The following is a 23,008-nucleotide window of genomic DNA, read 5'->3' on the forward strand; positions in this document are numbered from 1 at the left end:
TACTTAAAGTTTGAAACTCTTTCTCTTTCTGCAGCTTATGTTGGGGATGAAGACAATATGCAGGTGCAGATAATAGCTGTGGCCACTGTTGCCGTGGTAGTTTTAGTGGTCGTCATCATTGTCATGACTGTCATATTCCTAAGAAGGTAAGGATACCAAATTAGTATTCTCCTGATTCTGTCATTTTCACCTGAATTAGTTACAGCAGGTGTTTTCCTTGTGTTACCTGATGATGATTTTGATTTTAATGTGAACAATATTTTTATTGTTTTATTCGTATGAAGCTTGTAGAAATGTTGATAAATGTGGGTCTTCAGGTCAAATTTTTGGAGTTATATTTTTCACTTTTCTGCTATTCTAAAATTTTTCATCATTCAATGGGTCAGCTGGGTGGGTAAATGCACCTGATTTGCAACCGGAAGGTCGTGGATTCGAGTCTCACCTCGGGCATGGGTGTTATGTAACAGCCCTGTTGCTTTTCCCTAGGAAACCTGTGATGTTAAGCCAAAGGCATACTGGGAGGAGTCCCGAGGGAACACAGACTGCATCCAGAGAGCACAAAATACATTAAACATTCATTCCCCTTTGTACTTGATTGAAAAGAATGCTATGAAAAATCTCAAATTTTATGTTGTTAATTTAAAAAATGTTGCTACTCCTAACAGTCGCGGCACAGATGATTGCAACAAGAAACAGCCAAGTGATTGTGATACGTTGGAGTACCGAAATGGTGAAGGTAAGAGTTGAAGCATATATAGTTTCCTCCTCATTGCATGAAAATTTCATGAAACTGATATAATTATGATGGACTTTTATGAGATTCCATATTTAACTCAGAATTCTCTAGAAAAGTGTTGCCACATAATTAATGAGGCTTAAGGGAAATCACATCTGTTCATTTTTCTGGTAATTTTATTTGGATTCTTATCTGCTTAGGAAGGGAGTCCAAGTGAGTCTCCTTGTTTAACTAGTGTTGCTAGCTAGTGAGGAATTTAAATTAGTCTTAAATGTTTATCTACCCGCTAATTACATAGATTGGAATGTGAACTTGAATTGAAATCTATCAATTTCATCCGTAATATATGCAAAATTGATTCACAAGCTAAGGTTATATTATCTCCATTCGTGTCAAACATTCTTTTTAATCAAGTTGACTTCCTACTATCTTGAAGATTCTTCCTGGAAGATACTCTCAGTCTTCGTCAGATGTTGAGTTCATTTGTCATCCAATAAAGATATTTTCATTTGGATTCAGGATCGAACTTTCTTAGTGTTCTAAAAATTAATTTCATTCTTTCTTCTACTGTTGGAGAATCAATGACAATTTATTGGTTTTCTGGGTTTCTTTGAAGTGTATTTTTTGAAATTTTCCAGAATATTATTCCAATCAATTTCACAATAATATATCAGCATATTAAATATTTGATTGAACCTGGGTAGTAACCCATTGAAAAGATTCTTGTTTGGTAATGACTAATTTTGTTGGTTATTGGCCTGATATATATATATACATACATACATACGAGGGTCATCCGGAAAGTAGTACCCGTTCGTGAAATAAAGACACAAAAGTAAATATTAACAAACATAAAAAATTTTATTTGAAAGAGGATACTTTAAACTACTTCTCAACATAATCTCCAAGCAAATTAAGGCATTTGTCATAACGTGTGACAAGTTTCTGTATTCCTGCTGCATAGTCCTTCGCCGCCAGCTCATTGAGATACGCGAGGGACCCATCTTGCACAAATTTTTGCATAATGCAGATGGTGTTTAACAATTTCATGAACAATTGTTCGAGAAACATTGGGAAAATGCTCACAGATGTCATCAATTGTGACGCGCCGATCGTTCCTCACGAATTCGTCAACTGAGCTCACCAGTTGGTCTGTAATGACAGACGGTCTCCCCGAACGCTCATCGTCGTGTGTGTTCCCCCTCCCCATGTTGAAGTTGCGACACCACCGCCGAACAGACGACTCGTCCATTACATTGTCTCCATACACCTCCTTTAATTGGCGATGAATATCACATGGGCGAACGTTTCTTGCATTGAGGAATTTAATCACTGCCCTCACTTCACAACTGGCGGCGTTCTCAATTTTTTTAAACATTGTAAACAATCACAGAAACAACACAGGCAATGCTAGCGTCACGCAACTTGGCTCAGAGAAGGCAGACAAGCCACTGAAGCTATCTGACCTCGTCCAGCGGCTACTCGCGTCGTCAGCACTTCATGCGGCACGAACGGGTACTACTTTCCGGATGACCCTCGTATGTATCACTTGATATAACTCTGATATTCCTGTTATCACTTGATTTAAAGTAACTGTTTACCCATTACAAGTGCTTTAGCTTTGAAGGTAATATTTTGAATGGTTAATTGGATATCCTGGGTTTACTTTTATATTTTCAAGTAAGCATCATACTGTGATTGCCTTGTGGATCCACCTATTATTATTATTATGATATTTATGGAATTTGTATTTTATATCTCGGTGTGGTTAACATCAATGTCTTAATCCCGAATGTTTTGGTATGAGTACCCAGTATATTTTTGTGGGTTACCTTTATTGTGTGTAATTGCTAGAATGCCCCATGATTGTGCATAGAGCCCAACTTTTAACTTCCTCTTCTTTTTTTTTACTACATTTCAATAATAGTAATAATGTCGAGGAATGTAATCTTGGAAAGTAAGTCAATCAAGATGTGCCTGTATTGCAAATGGAAACAATGCATATTTTCAATTAAAAGCCTTATGTACATTTATATGTGATTGGCAAACCAGATTACTTAATTTGTTTGGGTTGAAAATTAAGTTCCTAGTTAATGATTGCTTGATACAGATAACATATCTTGATGACTGACTTGTCATCCATATTTCCATGTATGTATGTGTGTATATATATATATATATATATATACACACACATATACACATATATATTATATATATATAATATATGTGTGTATATATATAATATATATATATATATATATATATATATATATATATATATATATATATATATAATATATATATATATATATATATATATATATATATATATATATATATATAATATATATATATATATATTATGTATATATATAATATATATATAATATATATATTATGTATATATATAATATATATATAATATATATATAATGTATATATTATATATATATATATATATATATATATATATATATATATATATATATATATATATATATATATATATATATATTTGTAAAGTTGTGTACATTGAAATGCCCTTTGTAAACCCCATGTAATGGAACCCTTTTACAATCCCATTTGTGTACAGTACTGTAGTGCCTCCCACCAACCCATAGTGTGTACGAACAAGGCACAACCTCTCATTAATGACTCGTTAGCTTTTAAGAGCAAAGGGAATGTGAAAGTCACTGAAACCCTATTTTGTGTCTCTCTTTTTCTCCACTATCCTCAACATGCAATCACGCAGGACTTGTAGTCACGTACAGTAAGTGTGATCCAAAAAGTCTGAATTTGTGAACATTGTGGCAACATGTTATGTATCGTAATGTTTCGTATGTGTGCCCTAGATGTTGTCACGTTTACGTATGTTTTTTTTTCTTTCTGATAGTATATGATATAGTCAGTTTTATGCTCTGCTTCTCATTCTTTGTAGCACATCCTGTAGTTCAGCTGCCCTATTGCTTATGAAATATGTATGGCTGTTGTGCATATCTTGATTAATACCTTACCCTGCTTTCTTGTGTTTTCATTATGCCTACATTTTTATTTTTTTTTTTTTTTAACCTTTTCTCATTGGATCAAGGCACTCCTCATAATTGGGAAATGGACAATTCACATGAGAGTAATCATTAACAGATTCGTGAGGATTTTAAAAGTTAAAGCATGTACATATGTGAAGCATTTTAATGAGAGCATCTCAGAAAACGCAAGACAAAACATTTCTTTTGAAAATATTTATTGTAAAAGTTACTCCTGAAAACAAATAACACTTCATTCTTGTTTTACTTCATCATAGATTTTTTTGGTGCGGCTTTTGCCCCGAAAGAAACTTTCAGTGTGGAACAGAATTATAATGAAAGACCAATACATATGGATTGTGAACATCTCCAGCAGAATCTCTAGATTCGTATAACTTGAATGATTATGAGGCCTTTTTGAAGTTTTGTGGGATTGTTTTTTACTGAATTATTTGAAAAAATTTGAAATTTGAATTAAAAAATTTATTTGATAAAAGCTATCGGGACAAACAAAACAGAAAAACTTTCAGATTTTTTTTTATTTTGCAAGTGGGGTCCAACTTTTATATTTTTACATCTTTTTTTTGTTACCCAATGCCTAAGTTCTTTTTTACGTGCAAGATGAACTACTCTCAATCACAATAATCCAAAATCACTGCCCACACTTAATGTTCATACTGTTTTTTTTTCTGCCCGTATTGTCTTTGGTTTTTGTTTCTTTGTCTATATTTTTTGTCTCTCAAACCTATTTCCAGTGCACTGCCACCTGGACAGCCCCCCAATCGTTACCACCCACACAAATGGCAGTAAGTACCTACCAATCCTCAAGTATCCTCCACCACTTGCCGTGAGATTAGCTATTTATGGCAGCAAATGCAATTCATCGTCGTGTTTCCTCTTTTAAGTTGGTTGAGGATTATATATGTATTGGAATAAGAGTCACCCAGCAACAATTGTGAATGCTCAAGTATGATCATTATGCCTAAGCATCCTTTAGATGTTCAGGCGTATTGTTGCCATGGCAGATCATTGTCATAGTCGCATTTCTTAAACTGTTGGGCTGAAAGGGAGATGTTCATCTCATTGTCACTAACTTCAAGGTGGGGAGCACTTCGGGATCACTACACTAACGGAGGAGGGAATACAAATAAAGTCATTGGGGGAATGTATGTATCATCATTAATATACAAGATATTATTTGAAAATTTGTTTGTAGACGTATATATCTGCCTTTGTTACCTTCAAGCCTTTTTTAGCTTGCTTTTATTTCCATTTTGCTTGCATGATTACCATGGCAATTTATTTGAGTTTAACTTGTTGCTTCAGTATGTATGCTTTATGCTGTTTGGCCTCCCAATATTATTATTAGTAATTTGTGCCCATTTTAGCTTGCAAATCATCTGCTCATCCTAAATCCCAACGTAGAATGTTATTCCTTGAAGTGCAACTTTTTCTTTTGCCTGTATGTGCATTTGGCATCCCTTTTAAGCCTAGGTTTCCTCTTGTTAATAACCATTTGTGCCCACACTTTTATTTTTTTAATTATTTGTGGAAGTATTGTTTGTGAAAATGATTTATCAAGTCCCTTGGATTGTTTAAATATGAAGTTTAAATGTCTACACTGATATGTTTTAGTGGTGTGGATTCATAAAATAAATGTGTACCCTAATGCTTACATTTCATAATTACATTATGTCAAGAGTAGCTGTAAAAATGTGCAAGTTACAGCTTTGTCAAAGTGTTAACTCTTATTTTTTTACTATCCTTAAAGAAATTTTAACCATATAAAGGAAAAATGATGCTATTACTCAAAGATCCCTGCTTAATCATTGTCATTTCTTTTGCACATTGAGTGGGATGGTCATGTTTTGAACTGAGAATCCAAGCAACATAGATTAATATCAATGCCACTCTGGTAAAGTTTTGTGTGTAAACATTGTCATGGCTATGGCAAAATATTTATGATTATCTATTAACTTTGAGGAAAATGGTTTGCTTCACCATTTTTTTTAGTCTTTAATTGACTCACAAACCTGTATTAATTTCTAGAGTAACTGCAATAACCCAAAGAGTCATTTTTGGGAAATATTGTAATGTCTTCACTGAAATCTTTGTGAAACCGTTGTGGATTACTCTCACCCCAACCTGGACTCCCCAATCAAAGCAAATAGGAGCGTCCCTTCCACCTCTTAACCTTGTCTCTCCCATCCCGACCATTCAGTGACTACCCCACTCTTCACACAAGTGTCGGGAGGTGGTGCGGCAGCCGGTGGGGCAGGCGTGAGTACCCTCGGGGGAGTGGCCGGTGCCGGCGTGGTGGTTGGAGGAGGAGGAGTGGTTGGTGGTGCTGGTGGGCAGCCATCTGTCCCTCCCGCTCCCACCTCAACCTCATCCAGGACCTACGTGGACCCACACACGTACGAGGATCCAAACCAGGCTGTCAGGGAATTCGCACGGGAGATTGATGCTTCGTGCATCACCATTGAAGCAATTATTGGCGGGGGAGAGTTTGGAGACGTATGCCGTGGGAAACTAAGGTGGCAGCCCCCGCATGGAGGTGAGATTATGTTCTTGGAGGGACAGAGCATCAGGTTTTGCATGTCCTTTGTGTCCACATATCCAGTGGCATAAGATAGCAGCATCCATTTATTTCTGAAGGTGGTCTACCTGACCCCAAGGCTTGTCTGATGTCTGCAGAACATAGTAATTCCCAGTCGACAGATGAGATTCAATTCTGTTCAAGGGTGAAATCTTTCACTGCTGTACTACTTGAGAAATAAATGCCGCTTGCTGATAAATTCTTTATTTTACCAACCACTGATACCATTCAATGGACATGTCAGTTAAAGGATAAAATCGGGAATCAGTCAAACATGGTGCGAGGATAAGTAATGCCCTTATGTTTTCTTTGACCTCACAGATGAATGAATGCACGAAGGTGCATGATTACATTATTATTTTTTAATCTTTGTAATGAACTAAATCTTGGGGCATTTCATGTGGAGGACTTGAAGCATTTAAGCGGAGGGGGAACACTAGAAAGAGGAATGTTTGATTGGCCTTTCCCTCAGTCAAAAGTTTTTAAACTAATGCTACTGTTATGAAATACATTTTCTGGTTTAGTTTGACCACTAACCAAAATGTCCACATTTAAACCCATAGGAGATGATGAGAGCAGTGTCACAACAACAGATGCTGCCATAAAGACCCTGAAACCAGGGAGTTCAGAGAAGGCGAGAATAGATTTCTTAACCGAAGCCAGCATCATGGGACAGTTTGAGCACCCAAATGTGATATTCTTGCAGGGTGTGGTCACCAAGTCAAACCCAGTCATGATTATCACTGAATATATGGAAAATGGTTCCTTAGACACCTTCCTCAGGGTGAGTAGATTTGTTAATTTTTATAATGTTTGATGGAAAGTATTTCTATTCTTTGTATACTTCAGCATTTAAATAATCAACACACTTTTTGTTATCTATGCTCAAAACACACATTTGACTGAATGGTTAGAATCGGTGGCGAAGAGTGCAAGTTACTGTCACCAGCATCTTAGGTTTAAGAATAAATGGAGCAGTTATGGAATTGGCTTAGTAATAGAATGTCACCCGTAAAGAAATTAGCAATCAGTTTCTTAATAATGTTTCAATTGCACATTTTACAAAATTTTGTCTTAAAAAATGTTATTTTATGGTTAAGTCTGCTCTCCCAACGTGCAGTGATATTTCTTGCCAAAAAGTGGCACAGCTGGATGACTTCCAGAAGTCATAGTTAATCATAAGTGGCTTATTAATTTTGTAATATATTCCATGTATATGAAACAGAATCGATGGAAGTACAAGTTACCATTAATTTGGAACGGAAGGTTGTTCATCATATGCAAAATATGGTGTGTTCGCATTGTTTGTAGATCTCCAGAATAAACCAATTATATGAATATGGAATCATTGTGGCTAAAAATGTTTAGTAATAAAAAACTTATTTTTCACTAAATGACATCTGCAATCCATAAAAGATGTTTTCAAGTTTTCAAATTGTATGGAAAGACATAAAATAAAGTAATATGGAAAGACATAAAATAGCACCACATTGATGTTGCCATGTATGCGCATTCTAGGTGTAATGGCATGTTTTCCATATCGTAAATACATTCGTCTTGTTATATAAATGCACAATAATTCTACATAAATACCTACGCGAATTCATTGTATTCTTTTTGTATTCACCTGTGAAGTTTATGAAATTACTAAAACTTTGAGGGTAAAATCATGCAATGGTTTAATTTTTTTAGGCACTAATCATCTCTAATGCTCTGTGTAGTGCTACGGGACTTCTAAGCGTCATGAAATTTTTGTAACTGCATTCCAAGGAATGGCATTGATGAATCCATTTCATTTCAGAATTTCATCTGTATATAATTATAGTTATATAATAGTATATAATTATATATAATAGAACTACTGTAGTTGCATGAATATTAGCCAGTATTTTTTCTCCTGGTTTGTATTCTGGTACAATTATCACCGATGCCAAAGTGATTGCAAACAGAATGAATGAATCTTTTTTAAGAATTACTAAAACCCAGCGAAATATCCAAAGGCAAAACTGTCAACTGCTCATCAAAATAGACTCCCAGAAATGCTGTATTGATCATAAAGAGGTGTTTGCCTGCCTTCTGAAGATTCCGAAAAAACTATCTCCAGGGACAGATGTGATGTGCCTAGAAAATTGTTGTTGGAATGCAAAGATTACATTGTTGAACCCCTAATGAATTTAATTAATGAATCCTTGAGGTGTGACATTTTTCCTGGCAAACCAGGAAATAGTAAAATTGTACGAGTTTACTAAAATAAAGGTGTAAAAACTGGGAATACACATAACTATAGACTCTTTTATCCCAATTTGCTAAACTATTTGTATTAATTGGGCACACTTTTTATATTCCCAACAAAAATGATGAATTGTGGTTTCTCTCTAATTTGATTTTAACTGTGAATGACATCCCTTGACATTCTATGAATACATGTGCATGTATATCATTGACAAAAAGTAACTCATTGGTTTAAATATTCTGGCCTAGGAATTTGACCTACAAGCATGCATGTTCAAAGTTTGACTGAATGACTCATCGTTTGTTATCAAATAAGATATTTGTGGAGTGATTGTGACATCTCTTAGCTCTGACTAATGTTCACCAGGGCCTATATAACCATCACATGTTAGTCAGAGATCTTTCACATTGAATCTTTTATTCACAGATTCATGAGGATTCAGCTGTATACATGTATTCAGGACTTAAATCTATTAATGACTCTGTAGCTATTTTTCATGTACGAGGTTAGTTAGAAGGTTCTCTGGATCTCCACCTCTCAGTATTAATAAATAATCCTGTTTGAATAAACACTGAACACATCAGTGCTCTGGGAAGATCTGTGGTGCAGATGCTTCTCTTTTGTTGGTCCCATGTAGTGATTTGTGAAGATGAAAAAATTGAGATTCAAGCATTGATGAAATACTTCCTTAAGAAAGGTATGAAAGCATAGGATATTCATGCTGACTTTTAGAACACTCTGCCCCTTCATATTCAACTGTTGCCAAGTGGACAAAAGAGTTAGAGTTTGGTCAGAACCACTTAAGTGATGATGTAGCAGTCAGCCTAAATGTGCCAAAACCCAGAAATTATTGCAAAATAGCATGAAATGGTCATGGAGGATTGCCTACTGAAGGTACGAGAAATTTCTGGAGCTATAGGAATGTCATCTGAATGGGCATATCACATTACAACAGTGGAATTGTATAAGAGAAAATTATTTGCTAGATTGGTGCCGTGACTCTAGATGCAGGATCACAGATGCATCAGAATGGAAATTTCTGAGCATTGTTTGACCCATTTTAAGAGCAGCCAACACTGAACAAATAATTACTGGACAATATGGCGCTAACCTCCTGGACCAACTGCAGCAAAAGATGCATGGAAAAAGGCCAGGTTTGGTAAGGAAGGAAGTCATCTCTCATCAAGACAATGCACACTCACACAGTTGTCACCGCCATGGCAAAAATATGTGAACTGAGATAGGGATTGTCGCCACATTAACCATATTCACCTGATTTGGCTCTGTCCGATTTCCATCTCTTCCCCGAGCTCAAAATTTTCTTTGGTGAATGGAGATTCTCTTCAAACAAAGAATCAACAGCCGAAGTAGACGGGTATTTTTTAGGCCTGAAGGAATCTAATTTTCAAGAAGGGATTTAGACATTGGAACATTGCTGGACCAAGTGCATCAGTGTACAGGGAGACTACATTGAAAAATGAAAAATTTTCATTTCTCATATTTTAATACAAGGGTTGTCATTCTATCAACTTCCAGATATGATTCAAATATCAGTTATTATGAAATATATTTATGCATCAAATATTCTTTTTATTTTCAGGCAAATGATGGAAAGTTCCAAGTCCTACAGTTGGTGGGTATGCTTCGAGGTATTGCTTCTGGAATGCAGTACCTCTCTGAAATGAACTATGTACATCGGGATCTTGCTGCACGAAATGTCCTGGTCAATGCTCGCCTTGTCTGTAAAATTGCTGACTTTGGTCTCTCAAGAGAAATAGAAAGCACCACAGAAGGAGCGTATACAACTAGGGTAAATTTGTACAAATATCTATTGAACCTATGTGAATTTAGTTGTAGCAATCTCTTTTTGAGAGGCAACTTATGATTTGTGCATTTTGATAGTTTAAGTGCTATTCAATCCTCCAAGTGTCATTAAAATTTTGAATTAATCACAGTTGAATAATATTTTAGAAATTCTGTTCCCATGCCTTGAAGCCATATTCCACTATAAAATTATTCTGAATATTTTTCCACCCCCTTTTCTCATTTGTGTTGCATAACATCTGTCTAAAAAGAAAGAACTAGGCATAATCCATTATAGGTGAAAATAAAATGGGAGGAGAGGGTCATTGTTTTATCTATCAAATGTCTTGTTTTATACCTTGAATAATCATTTTATTCATCATTGCAATTAAATATTCCATATAATTCGAGTATTCAATTAAAAATATATGTAATTCATTTGCAGGGGGGTAAGATTCCTGTCCGGTGGACAGCTCCGGAAGCTATAGCTTTCCGAAAGTTCACCTCAGCCTCAGACGTGTGGAGTATGGGGATAGTGTGTTGGGAAGTCATGTCATATGGAGAGAGGCCTTACTGGAATTGGTCAAATCAAGATGTAATCAAGTCAATTGAAAAAGGCTACAGGTATGAATGTTTATATTTGCAGTAATAATTTGGCTTATGTGAAGTACAAAATTTGCACTTTTCCGCAGATTTATTTTACGTATGATGTGTTTCAGTTCATTGAACTAACATCAGGTAAAAGGCCTTATACCTGAAGATGGTTTGATGCACTGAAATGCGTTGTAAGTTTGTTTTTCTCAAATGACGAACTTCCACTACATCTAGCCTGAATCTGTTGAATTATTTGTTTTAATGAATCCGAAGTGTCCAAGAAAGTTAAATTGTATACATTTAAATATATGATAGCATGGAGATAACTCCTTGTCTTGAATATGCGTTTTGTTAATGCTGATGTTCTAAGCCTTTTCTTGGGCTTGCACCCTCACCTACTCCCAAACAAGCATTCTCCCTCGGGCCAATTTCATTTTGTTTATTGGCAGAAAATACGTGTTCCAAATGATAAGCATAGAATATTAGTTTAGAACTTTTTCACAAATTATAACATGACCAGATTTACCTTTGATGAATCCATCCTTTTGGTGCAGTTGAATGAATTTCTTTTCATAATTACTAGCATTCAATGTGTGGCCATCGGTTAATGTCCATATAAACAATTCTACCTCACTGTAAATGCATAGAATATGAAATAAAATTACAGTAGGAGAATAACATTTTAAGAAACCAAAGAAAAATATTGAAAATGGCTGTGTATTAACTTTGTAATAGGAAATGTATTAACTTCTCAACCAAATGAAGTAAAGTATTTTTTTAGTATTTTTAGAACCCTGCAATCTTTACTGCTATGGTTTCTGGCAGTGGGTAAATGCATGAGTGAAAAAATACACCAGACTAATTTTGACCTGAATATGACCCTATCATGGTTGGACAATGCAATGCTGATCCCTTATCATTCATGCAAAAAAGACATTTGTAATCTGTCAGTTCTACACATAATCTAATTTTATTGACATGATCTCTTGTAATGTAGTATGGGTTTAATCTGTAATTTAACCTTCACTCCGTGAGCGATTCATAATCTAGCTTCTATGATAATTATGATACAATTCTCAGTTTATCATAACATTATTTCACAAATATAGCTCCTCTATGCTGCATGAGATCCAATTTGGCAATCTATCTAACTTTTTGAGGATCCCTTATACTAGCGGCATATTCTATAAATGAGGCCTTACCAGGAAAAGATACAAAAACACAGAGAAACACACTAAAAAGGACGGTGACGCATATTCCAAATTCATGGTGGGCAAACCACCTTCCTCTGAACTCCTCATTGAAATTTAAATAACAAACCAATGTGCATACTTGAAAATCTAAAGAAATCTAGTTTTTTAATTAAATTCATGTAATTTGATAGTAAAAATATATAATGTAATTTAAAGTTGGTTAGCATGTTATGCAATTCACCCTTCACTTCCCTCAGGCTGCCTGCTCCAATGGATTGTCCAGAGGCCATCTACCAACTAATGTTGGATTGCTGGCAAAAAGAGAGAACACACCGACCAACATTTGCGTCTATAGTTAAAACATTGGACAAACTCATTAGGTGTCCAGACACACTTCGCAAAATTGCACAAAACAGGTAAGACGTCCTTCTACTTGTATTTACTGAGTAAAATTAACTGTTTTAAGTGAGTTCTAAAGGAAGCTATAAATAGCTTGGCCTTTTATATTATCTATGATAGCTACAAAACAGGACCTTCAGTAGATTGACATGCAAATTCTTGTCATTCATGCTGTTTTTTGAATTTATGTAAACCGTGGATTTTAGAGTTTGGAAGGGTCATTAAAATCAAGCATTAATAGGATAAATGCAAACATAATCATATAGGGATTAAGGTTTTTGTTCAACATTGATGAAGAGGAGGACCAGATTGTGATAGCACCTTCAGTTGTCTTTTCCTTTCTTTGAATCCTTATTTAATGCTTCCAGTGCATACTAATGCTAGAACTAATTACAGAGCGCCGTGAAGTTCAAATTTGACCTTGTCAAATCAGTTTTGATTTTGCTCTGTAAATGTGTGTGACATTAAGTAGATCATTTAATGATAAAAAAATGTGATGTGTGCCTAAGCATAATTTTTACCATATTCATTCATAAATATATATGGGAAAATTTATAGAAGTAGAATGCAGAAGGAAGGAGGAGCCTTTGTCATATAGCATAATCAGTTCATGGGAAATAGTTAAGGAATATATGGTAAGGGAGACTTAAAGTTCTCATCTTAAAGTAAGTGACCATTTCACTTTGCCTAAGATGCAGTGACAATTTCTGTTAAATTGTTTCGTAGGGTGCGGCTCTGTTGTGTAAAAACTTTGTTTTACCAATTCAGAAGCCGGGTTTCATATTTGCATGTTTCTTATTTGTATGTGTAATTTTTTTTAATCAAGTATCATGGTATTGCCATGGTGAGTATTTCATTGCAGTCAAGCATATAATAAATGCGGGGTTAAATATTTATTTTTTAAGATAACTCTTCAAGATGACACAATATAATTTATTTGGTGGTGGCTTTTTGCTTCTTAAATGATGGCATTTTGTGGCCTCTAGTTATTTGGAATGAATTGCCTACACTTTTCTATTGGCTCAATATCAATATGCTGCTTGCCCATCAATATACTTGAAATAATTTCATTGAAACAAATTTGGGGCCAGGTGCTTTGCAAAATAAACTACTTAATTTTATGTTTGCTGAAAAATTTTTGCTATGCATGTTGTTATGTTTCATTCTTAAGAGTTGATATTTCTGTTTCTGTTAATTCATTTTTCAATAAGCACTAGTATTCATTCATTCGGGAGATATTTGAGGGTCATCTTTTGGGCATTGATACTTAAAAAGATTTAATGATGGAAAGATAGTATAATGTTTTTGGCTTGATTATTGATTATTTATGATTCTTTTGTTTGCAAAAGAAATCCTTTTTTACATCGTCAACAACTGCATAGTTTCTTATTTGGGTCTGAATCAGTGGAACCATTATCATGTACATATGCTCATTTGACTCGGGCCTTAATGAATCTGATCATCTCCCCCCCTCCTCTCTATTTTTCCTCCTCTCTCTATCTCTCTGTCTCTCTCTCTCTCCCCCTCACCCCCTCTCTCCTTCCCCCTTTCACCTTCCATACACTCTCTCCTGCACTTTCTTCCCCCTCCTGCTTCTCTGTTTCTGCCCACAGGCGACCACCTCCTCAAAATCCGTATTACACCCCTACAGTTGTGGTTCAACCGCAGTGGGTCGCGTTTAACCAACTTGGATGAATGTAGGGTGAGAGGCAAAAAAACAATAAATAAAGGAGAAGGAAGAGAAATGAAAGAATCCATAATGAGAAAGCAATTAACACAAATATTCATTACATATCAGTCAGGGAAGATAAGGACAAAACAAGAGGAAAATGCAATGAGAACTTGGATGGTGGTAGTTGAGGAGAAGGTTTTATGGGTGGCTCTAGCTTCTGTTGTGTGTGTATTCTGTTGTGCAAGTGTTGCTGGGATTTTCAGGCAAAACCAAACAATAGCGCAAGGGATGCTGTAAGGTAGAGTATCAAAAAATGCTGCTTTTATATTTTTATTTAATTGGCTTTGTTTTTATGATTTGATATATGTTCCATCATTTTTGTGATTTTTAACATTATGGTTTTCAATTTACTAACGAATAATTGTTCCACTAGCATAATCATTTCTCTAATTGCATGTATTTTGTAAATCCACAAAGTGATGTTGTGGTGGGTCAAGTCTAAATCAGGAAAATGCATAACATCTTGATTTATTTGTAGATTATTTGAATAATGAAGTTAAGATTGTTATAATGATGCATTTTATTTCATTTTAAATTGATTTATTTAATTTATTAATATAATATTACTTAATTGCTGTGGTGAACATTTTTAATTCATCTTGAGTGAAGCTTCCCTTAATATGCTTTCTGAAATATAGACTTTGGTTTCATGGTAAAAAATTTATCACTTTTTTATTGCATACACGAATTTATAGAATACCATTTTCATTGAGATAGACAGCACTGCATTGTGTTTTCTTTACTTGTGTAGTTGGTATGTGGTAGTCTGTCTATTTTTCTCATATCATATATTTAATGCATTTTCAAGACATTAATTTGATCTTTATGTTGCTCAAATAATTTAATTACGACACTTCAATGTATAAATAATGTCATTTAATTGAGGTTTATGGGAATGACTTTGAATTCCGTGTTAATTTTACGTTTGCATGGCTTCTTACAACCATGTTCACTTTTAGGAGAGGTTTTTGTATTGGAAATGAAAAATAATGCTACATAATTTTCATTAATGGCAATTTAATTCCATACATTTTCCAATTGCATATGAGACTGCAGCTTATGTATTAAATTTGAAATTTTACTAATAAATCCCATAACACAGATGTATAATAATGTCCAATTCAGGGACTTTCACGAATAAAATTCGGTAGCTCTATGTTCGTAATAGATAAATAGCTTGGAGGGCCTGTCTAGTTTCCTACTTGAGTCATCCATGCATGGTTTTTGATGAAGGATATTCCTAAGAGAATCGTTAAACTGTGAGATGATTCTAAATCTGGTCTTAGGTTTCGAAGTTGCATCTGAATTTGGTGCCCAAAGTTAATGGCCAAATGTCATGCTCTTGAGAGAGGGACTCAAAGGATAATGACATTAGTAATAATAATTTATGTTATTTATTTTTTATGGTAACATTAATATAAATGTTTTAAACAGTTTTTTCTTGCCTACTTTCTTTACAACTTTGTAATTTTGAATTATTCTTTGAATGAAGTAAATGTTAAACTAGTGAAATTAATAACTCATTCTGAAATATGCATTCCACAATATTTGTCTCATTGGGTGCAGATCTTATATTTGGGGAAGCTCCACTCAATTTTGCATTTCATAAGATAAGGGAGTATTCTTTCTCTGGGCTCAAACTTCTATAGCAAAGATAAATGCATTGGTAGTAATAATTTAATTTTAATCCTTTCTCTATTCTTAACATTATATACTTCTACAAGACCTTCTTTAACAACATAGTGCCGACATTAATATTAATTTCAGCTTGTTAATTAAGTTTTCTACAGCTAAAGAAGCCACTGAAAATAATTATTCATCACTAGAATGTTTTACCCCCTTCCGTGTTGAGTATGAGGGTGTTTTGAAAAGTTTGGGCATAAATGAAAGCTACAAAATTTTTCTGGATAAAATATTTTTATTTTTTAGCACTATCTTCAAGGTTGAAACCCTCCGAGGTAAAAACCTACGCTTATACATTTTATCGAACCTTAGTCCAGCATGTTGATCCCTTCTAAATAATACAATTGTTCCAACTGCAAAGTGGGCATTCGTTGCTGCAGATACTTCATTGTTTGAGTAATAATTGTTTTTAGCCATGATTATTTGCTGAGAACGCCAGTTAGTATTGCACTATTGTTTCATGCAATTCCATTCCTTCATAAATGTACTTGATGGGCACATTTACCAGGCAGCATGCACAAAAAATGTACAAGCATGAGTAAAAAAATGAAGGAAATGAATTTGCCCGGCAAGGGTGCTTGGAAAATGTTAATGCTGCAGGAATAATTATTTTACTCAAATCCATACTGAGCTGATGTTGGCATAAACAGACACAGGTGTGGAGTGATCCAAATTCAGACACATTTAAAAATACAGGGTGCTTCAATCCGGAGAAATTTCAATTTGAATTTTCCGCCATACTATTGTAGTTCCACTGGAGGTCGCAATTTGCATTCTTGAAAGCTATAGGCATCTAGTTAACAGTCATAACCTCATGATGGTGGAGATGTTATGCACAAGTGCGGGGTACAATCGAAGAGCCGCTATTATCAAAAGTGTACGCGCTGGGCGTTATATTTCAAAATACTACCTTGATCAAAAAGTTCCCGGAATAACCACCGTGTGGCGCTCCCATCGTTCCGATTTGAGTTCTGTTTTTTTTGTTAAATTGGTACATCTGTTGTTGATATTCCCTTTAAATCTTAGTGTCATAACTTGACATTTGCAAAAGTTACGTAGCCAAGAGTACATCTATCTCTGTGTGTGTTGGCGATTTTTTACAATTTCAGAAATGGATTTAAATTTGCAACAACGAACTTGTATTAAATTTTGCGTAAAAAACGGATTTAGTGGCGCACGGACGTTGGAAATGTTGGAAAAGTGTTTCGGCAACGATTCTCTAAAAAAAACGGTCGTTTACCAGTGGCACGAGCGGTTCAGAAGTGGTCGTGAGTCAATCGAAGATGATGAACGCAGTGGCAGACCATCGACATCGAAAGTCGGTGAAAAAATTGATAAAGTAAAAGAAATGTTGGTCAATAACCGCAAATTAACCATCAGAGAAATAGCGAGAGGACTTGAACATTGCCTATGGATCCGCCCAAGACATTGTGGTTAATGATTTGGGTTTCCGTCGTGTAGCAGCAAAGTTGGTTCCAAAAGACCTCAATTTCATGCAAAAAAGAGACCGTGTTGACGTCGCAAAAGACATGATTTGCGAGGCTGAATCCGATCCCACATTCATCAAAAGGATCATTACTGGAGACGAGACGTGGGTTTATGAGTACGACACGCAATCCAGACATCAGGCAAGTGAATGGCGTTCACCAAATGAGCCGAGACCAAAAAAACCACGTCGTTTTCAGTCAAAAAAGAAGGCAATGCTGACGGTTTTCATGGATTACAACGGTGTAGTGCATCATGAATTTTTGCCAGAATGCCAGACAGTAAACAAAGAGTATTATTTGGGCGTTATGAGACGTTTGCGTGAAGCAATTCGCCGAAAGAGACCAGAAATGTGGGCAGAAAACTCGTGGATTTTGCACCATGATAACGCACCGTCGCACAGTGCTATCATTATTCGTAATTTTTTGACGAAAAATGCAACAAATACCATCCAACAGCCACCGAATTCACCTGATTTGGCTCCCTGTGACTTCTTTCTGTTCAATCGAGTTAAAAAACCATTACGGGGAACGCGTTTTAGCAGCCGAGAGGAAGTAATGGAAAAATCGCAGGAAGCACTGATGGACATACCGAAAACCGACCGTAACTTTTGCAAATATCAAGTTATGACACTAAGATTTAAAGGGAATATCAACAACAGATGTACCAATTTAACAAAAAAAACAGAACTCAAATCGGAACGATGGGAGCGCCACACGGTGGTTATTCCGGGAACGTTTTGATCAAGGTAGTAGTTCGATTCTTCTTCGTGTACCCCACATCAACTGTTTACGAAATTGTAGCTAAGTATAATGCTTTGGAGAAGTTTGAGGAGGGTTTCGCTAACCCGGCGAGGAAACCTCATTCGAGGAATCACGTGCTTTTCCGGATTAAAGTGCCGTAACCTGTAGTTGCATTCCTATGCGATATTGTGTCAGAATATTTTACAAAACAATGGTTTCTTTCTGACTCTTGTTAGATTAAAAAAATACTGTGATGCAAACAAATAACTCTAGCTGTAATTAAAAATTACACTAATATTTTTCCTGGAAATATGCTACATTTTAGCTTTACTTAGGTTGCCTCAATTGTCAAAATGAAACTTTGCCATAAATTAAGGAAGAAAACAAACCATAGTAATGGTACTTGTGGATGTGCTGGGCGAGACTCTTGATCACATTTTGATAAAATGGAAATTATGAGAGAACTGCATTATATTATAACACTATGCAAAAGACAAAAATTGCTACTGCCAGAATTTTCTAAAATGAAGTTCAGATGTTGAAGACATCAGATTCAAACCATTTTGTATTTCATCATGTGTCTCGTTGATTGACAAACAATGATGGTCTACATTAATTAAGACAAATTTAAGGAAGGTGGAGATATTTTTGAAAATATCTTTTGATAAATATAAACTGTATAATGCGTCCTTGGGATATTACGTGGTTTATTTCTTCATTCAATATTTAACTTAAAACACTTTCCAGGTAAATGCAGGAAAATGTCAAGTCTTTACTCATTTTTCATTGCTATCATTTTGGTCTCACAACTAATAATTCTCAAGCTTCTTAATGTCATTCTAGTTCAATGTCTATTGAGAAATTCACTGCACCTTCATTGATATTGGTATTTTTCAGTCTGCTGCTAATCTCTCATTAATGGTACGATTTTCATCATGTTCAACAGATTTTTTATTTTCACATGACAAAAGAGAGTGGTTTTTGTAGCTTGTATCTACTTCTACCATTTCATGGTTCAAAGCATCATGTAGAGTAGCTTATTTTCATAGCTTTAAGTTCCTTAATTCATAAAAATGAAAAAGGTATGATATAGGCAAGTGGGGAAGGTTATCTATTCCTTCGACAGTCATTTCTCGGCACGTATTTGGAATTTGTCCAGGTTTGTAGGTTTCACAGAATGCAATTTGACTCTTTCACTTCTTACTTTTTGATTTTAAAATGCTAAATTGAAATGTCCAACGTGTACAATGCACCATTAATATGCTGTCTGAATATTCCACCAAGTCAATCAAATTGTTAAGTTTTTTACTAGGGACGATTTAGTGATTTTAATAGTGGCTCCTTTACGTATGCAGACCTTGATGACAGACCAGCACTTCTAACGTTGGGTGTATATGCATTCTCTCCTTAGTATTTCATTGCTTTAGCTGATATATTTTATCATTGACATTGAAGCATGGGCATGACAAATGTTTGCTATATTGAAGCTGAAGTTCCCCTTAGTGAGGTTTCATGAATGGCATTCTTTTATTGATGCATGTATTGTGTGCAGTAACTGTACAGAAGCTTTTTAAGTGCTTTCTCAACAAGTGCTGGTGAGTTTAATTCACCTTTGAATTTTTTTCAGTTCTCAGTAGGCTTTGACGATGCTTTGGGAAATATTTCTTCCGATTGGGCTTTGTTTCATTCACAAAGGAATTTCTAGGTACAGACAATCCCTGAGTTATATAGTTAAATTGTTCCAACAATAGCTGTGTGTGTGTCATAAATCGTCAGTTAAAATGGTAGATGCAGAGAATCATGGCGAATAGATTGAAGCAAATTAAATTCAAACAAACGATGAAATAACCCTGATGATTGCACTTTATTAGTTGTTATTCAACATAAATAACCTTTAAATAAAACTTAAGTGTGGTTTCTGTCTGCATGATACTTATTACTAACTTCACTGGAAATGTCTGATTATTCTGGGAATTCTGCAATCGCGTTCATTATGCAATCACTCAAATTGCCTTTCACACTCCCTCACACTTATTCTTGCTGAGATATCATTGGCACCAGGGCACACAACCTTCGGTTTAAAATGCTGAAGAATTGGAAGGTTCTGATAAACTTTCGCCCTTTTGCTGAAACTGCACTGTTGGAATATCGCCTTACACTCAGCTAGCCATTCCTAAACAATGGGTTAGCAATTTCTGCCCAGGATTCTTAGTTATTTTTTGTTTGTTTGTTGTAACTGGCAGCAAATGCATGCAAATTAGATTTTTGTCGCGCTGTTGTCCATAAACTGGTCAAGGAATTGGCATCATCTTGGGCAGTGGCCATTTACATAAGTTGAAGCTTGATTAACTCGGGGACTGACTGTAATGAGATCTGTAAGTGGAATTTATTGCCAATTGATTCCTATAGTTTTGATGAGCAACCCAAGCTTCCCATTCATAAGAAAATCAACACAATTGTCATGAATTGGATGTTGTACGTGCTGTAGTAGCATGGGAGTGCACCTCAGGGGCCGAGATATTATATATATATATTTTTTTTCTCCCTCCTGGTCTGGTCTGCATGATAACCTTCATCTCCCAAAAGAGAACTTCACCTCATTCTCATTTCTCACGCTTGATGTTGATAAGTGGAGACCCACGAATAGAAGAATGTGTAATTCCAAAGCCATCCCAGATACCATTCTCCTCACCTTCACCGTTAGCTGAATATGTACTGTACATATATTGAAGTATCACTTCGCTCGCTAAAGCAGAGTATGAGAAAATGTGAGAGCAATGAATCATATCTTAGTTTCAGCTGTTTTTGTTTTTGAAGTGTTCCCCTTCTACAACCATCTTTCCAATTCCTCTTCTTACTTATTGTACTTATAATACCTCTTCATTTGCCTTTGTGATTTTCACTTTTATGCATATGTGGGATTTTAAACTTGAAATAGTTGATGTTAACATATTCAACAGTGAAATTGTTCCTACCCAGCCCCTATTACGTGCTTATGATTACCACCCTGCTGATGCTTGTGAGCCTGCTACCAACCCTCAAATTTATCTATTGCCACTTGTTTTCAGCTTAGTGATGAATGTGTACATACCTTCAATGTCGTTGATTCCTTATACCTGTTGTCCAGAATGTTTTGATAAATGTTGTAACTAACAAGTGGATATACCTTTAATAAGGGTATTTAGTCTTTTTATTAACAACAAAGTCAGTGCATTTATTTCCATACCTTCTAAATCTTAAGAATTAAAATTTGTGTGGTGGGCATTGGTGCCATTGACTTGACCATGGTATAATTATGTCATTTACTATAATAACCGATCTATTTTTATGCTTACGATTAGTTCATTGAATAATCACTTTGTTTATTACATTTTCCAACAAAACTGAATTTGGTTATTTTGAGGGTAAAGTCATATATTGCTAATCTAAGGTTCATTGTGTCTTGTGTACTTGGTAGTAATTAGATGTGATACATTTAACAGTAGTAAATTCAGGAAGAAATCTACTTGCTTCATTTAAAAATATTATAGCCAGAAAAGACATAATTGAAAAGTAAAACATCTTCCACTGGTACATTTTCCATGGAAATGTTTATTCAGTAACTTAACAGGGTCATGCATTCAAATGAATTCAAAATTCAATGAAAGTCGGCCTCTGGTGGTTCAGTAGGCCGCCTTTGGCTCATCTTGGTCTTGGTCTACTGACTTGATCTAAGGACTAAGTCACCAGAGTTGGGTGCTTGTCTTACGGAGTGACTCAAATCCATAATTTGAGAGCTAGCATCTTGGCTCTTTCACTTAACTTGGCGATCGCTTCCAGTCTTTTTGATTAGTCTAATTAATTCATTAAGAGCATACCCCAGTAGTAATAGTAGTATTTACGGGGAGGCAACCGACAGCTGAGGTCATTTGCACCATTAGGGACGGACAGGAAAGGGTGGAGAGAAACCCGGCGTCGGCATTAGCCTACTCTTTACGAAAGGTGCCAAGGGGTCTGCAGTTTAACGTCCCATCCGACAGACGTGACGCAAAGTGCCCTCCACAAAGCACCTCAAGTAGGGATCGAGATACCACTGAAAGCATACCCTTATTTAATTACAGGTGTTGTTGTGGGAATCTTTTAAGGGTGATAATCACATTTGTGTTGTAATATGAGGTTGCAGGGATGATTATCATACATTTCCCTGAATATAAAATAAAAGACTATGAAAATTGCAATCCACTGAAAATAATTCAGAGAACAATATTGTATTGCACATTAAATTTTAAAATTACTCTGACTCATGATCTGATCATGAGTCATAGACTAGAGTCAGAGACTATGATCTCATCACGTTTTTCCCTCCTCTACTTATGAAGAAATGATATTTCTGGGGTATTTAATATGATAAGGGAGGAAAGGTTGGACTATAACCCAGTAGCATAGTGGACCACCGCCATTGGGTAGAACACTGAGCTACTGACAGGAGGGCCTGGATTCAAATCCAGGTGATGTCTCTGGCAATCCTTAGCTTCAACTAAGCTGCTTTTTTTTGGATCCCCAATCTTCCTGTGTCATCCGAGAAATCACAGGTGGCACAGGAAATAAGGAACTCCCCCTACTCTGATGCATGAATTTCACTTGCTGTTGGCATTAGTATTAAGTGAGTTCTTTTGCATCAAGTGGGTCTCAGGTTGATTACTGCAGGTGGTAGTTAACATTAGTGGTTTGAATGATGGGATTTTTTTCAAATTGGTTTTCCCTTGCCATTCATGTAGCCTTTTGATTCCCATTTTTATTCAT

At 35.5% G+C, this 23,008-nt stretch overlaps 1 protein-coding gene across 4 annotated transcripts in view; it reads left to right on the plus strand.

Annotated features, from left to right (window-relative positions):
- The window catches only part of Eph (Eph receptor tyrosine kinase), a 262,905-nt gene that overhangs the window by 234,312 nt on the left and 5,585 nt on the right, over window positions 1-23,008 (plus strand). Inside the window, exons 10-18 of one of the 4 annotated variants that reach the window (XM_071584360.1) lie at window positions 35-146; window positions 666-736; window positions 3,492-3,509; window positions 5,984-6,319; window positions 6,925-7,145; window positions 10,195-10,404; window positions 10,843-11,021; window positions 12,442-12,600; window positions 14,197-14,454. In XM_071584360.1, coding sequence (XP_071440461.1) covers window positions 35-146; window positions 666-736; window positions 3,492-3,509; window positions 5,984-6,319; window positions 6,925-7,145; window positions 10,195-10,404; window positions 10,843-11,021; window positions 12,442-12,600; window positions 14,197-14,278 — 1,388 coding nt within the window. In that variant the 3' untranslated portion in view covers window positions 14,279-14,454. Of the gene's footprint in view, window positions 1-34; window positions 147-665; window positions 737-3,491; window positions 3,510-5,983; window positions 6,320-6,924; window positions 7,146-10,194; window positions 10,405-10,842; window positions 11,022-12,441; window positions 12,601-14,196; window positions 14,455-23,008 lie in introns of those variants that run through there. The other 3 variants (XM_071584357.1, XM_071584359.1, XM_071584358.1) reach the window with 3 other exon arrangements.

Source organism: Hetaerina americana, unplaced genomic scaffold (genome assembly GCF_022747635.1).
Source record: "Hetaerina americana unplaced genomic scaffold, ioHetAmer1.1.p SCAF_18, whole genome shotgun sequence".
NCBI classification, from domain to species: domain Eukaryota; kingdom Metazoa; phylum Arthropoda; class Insecta; order Odonata; family Calopterygidae; genus Hetaerina; species Hetaerina americana.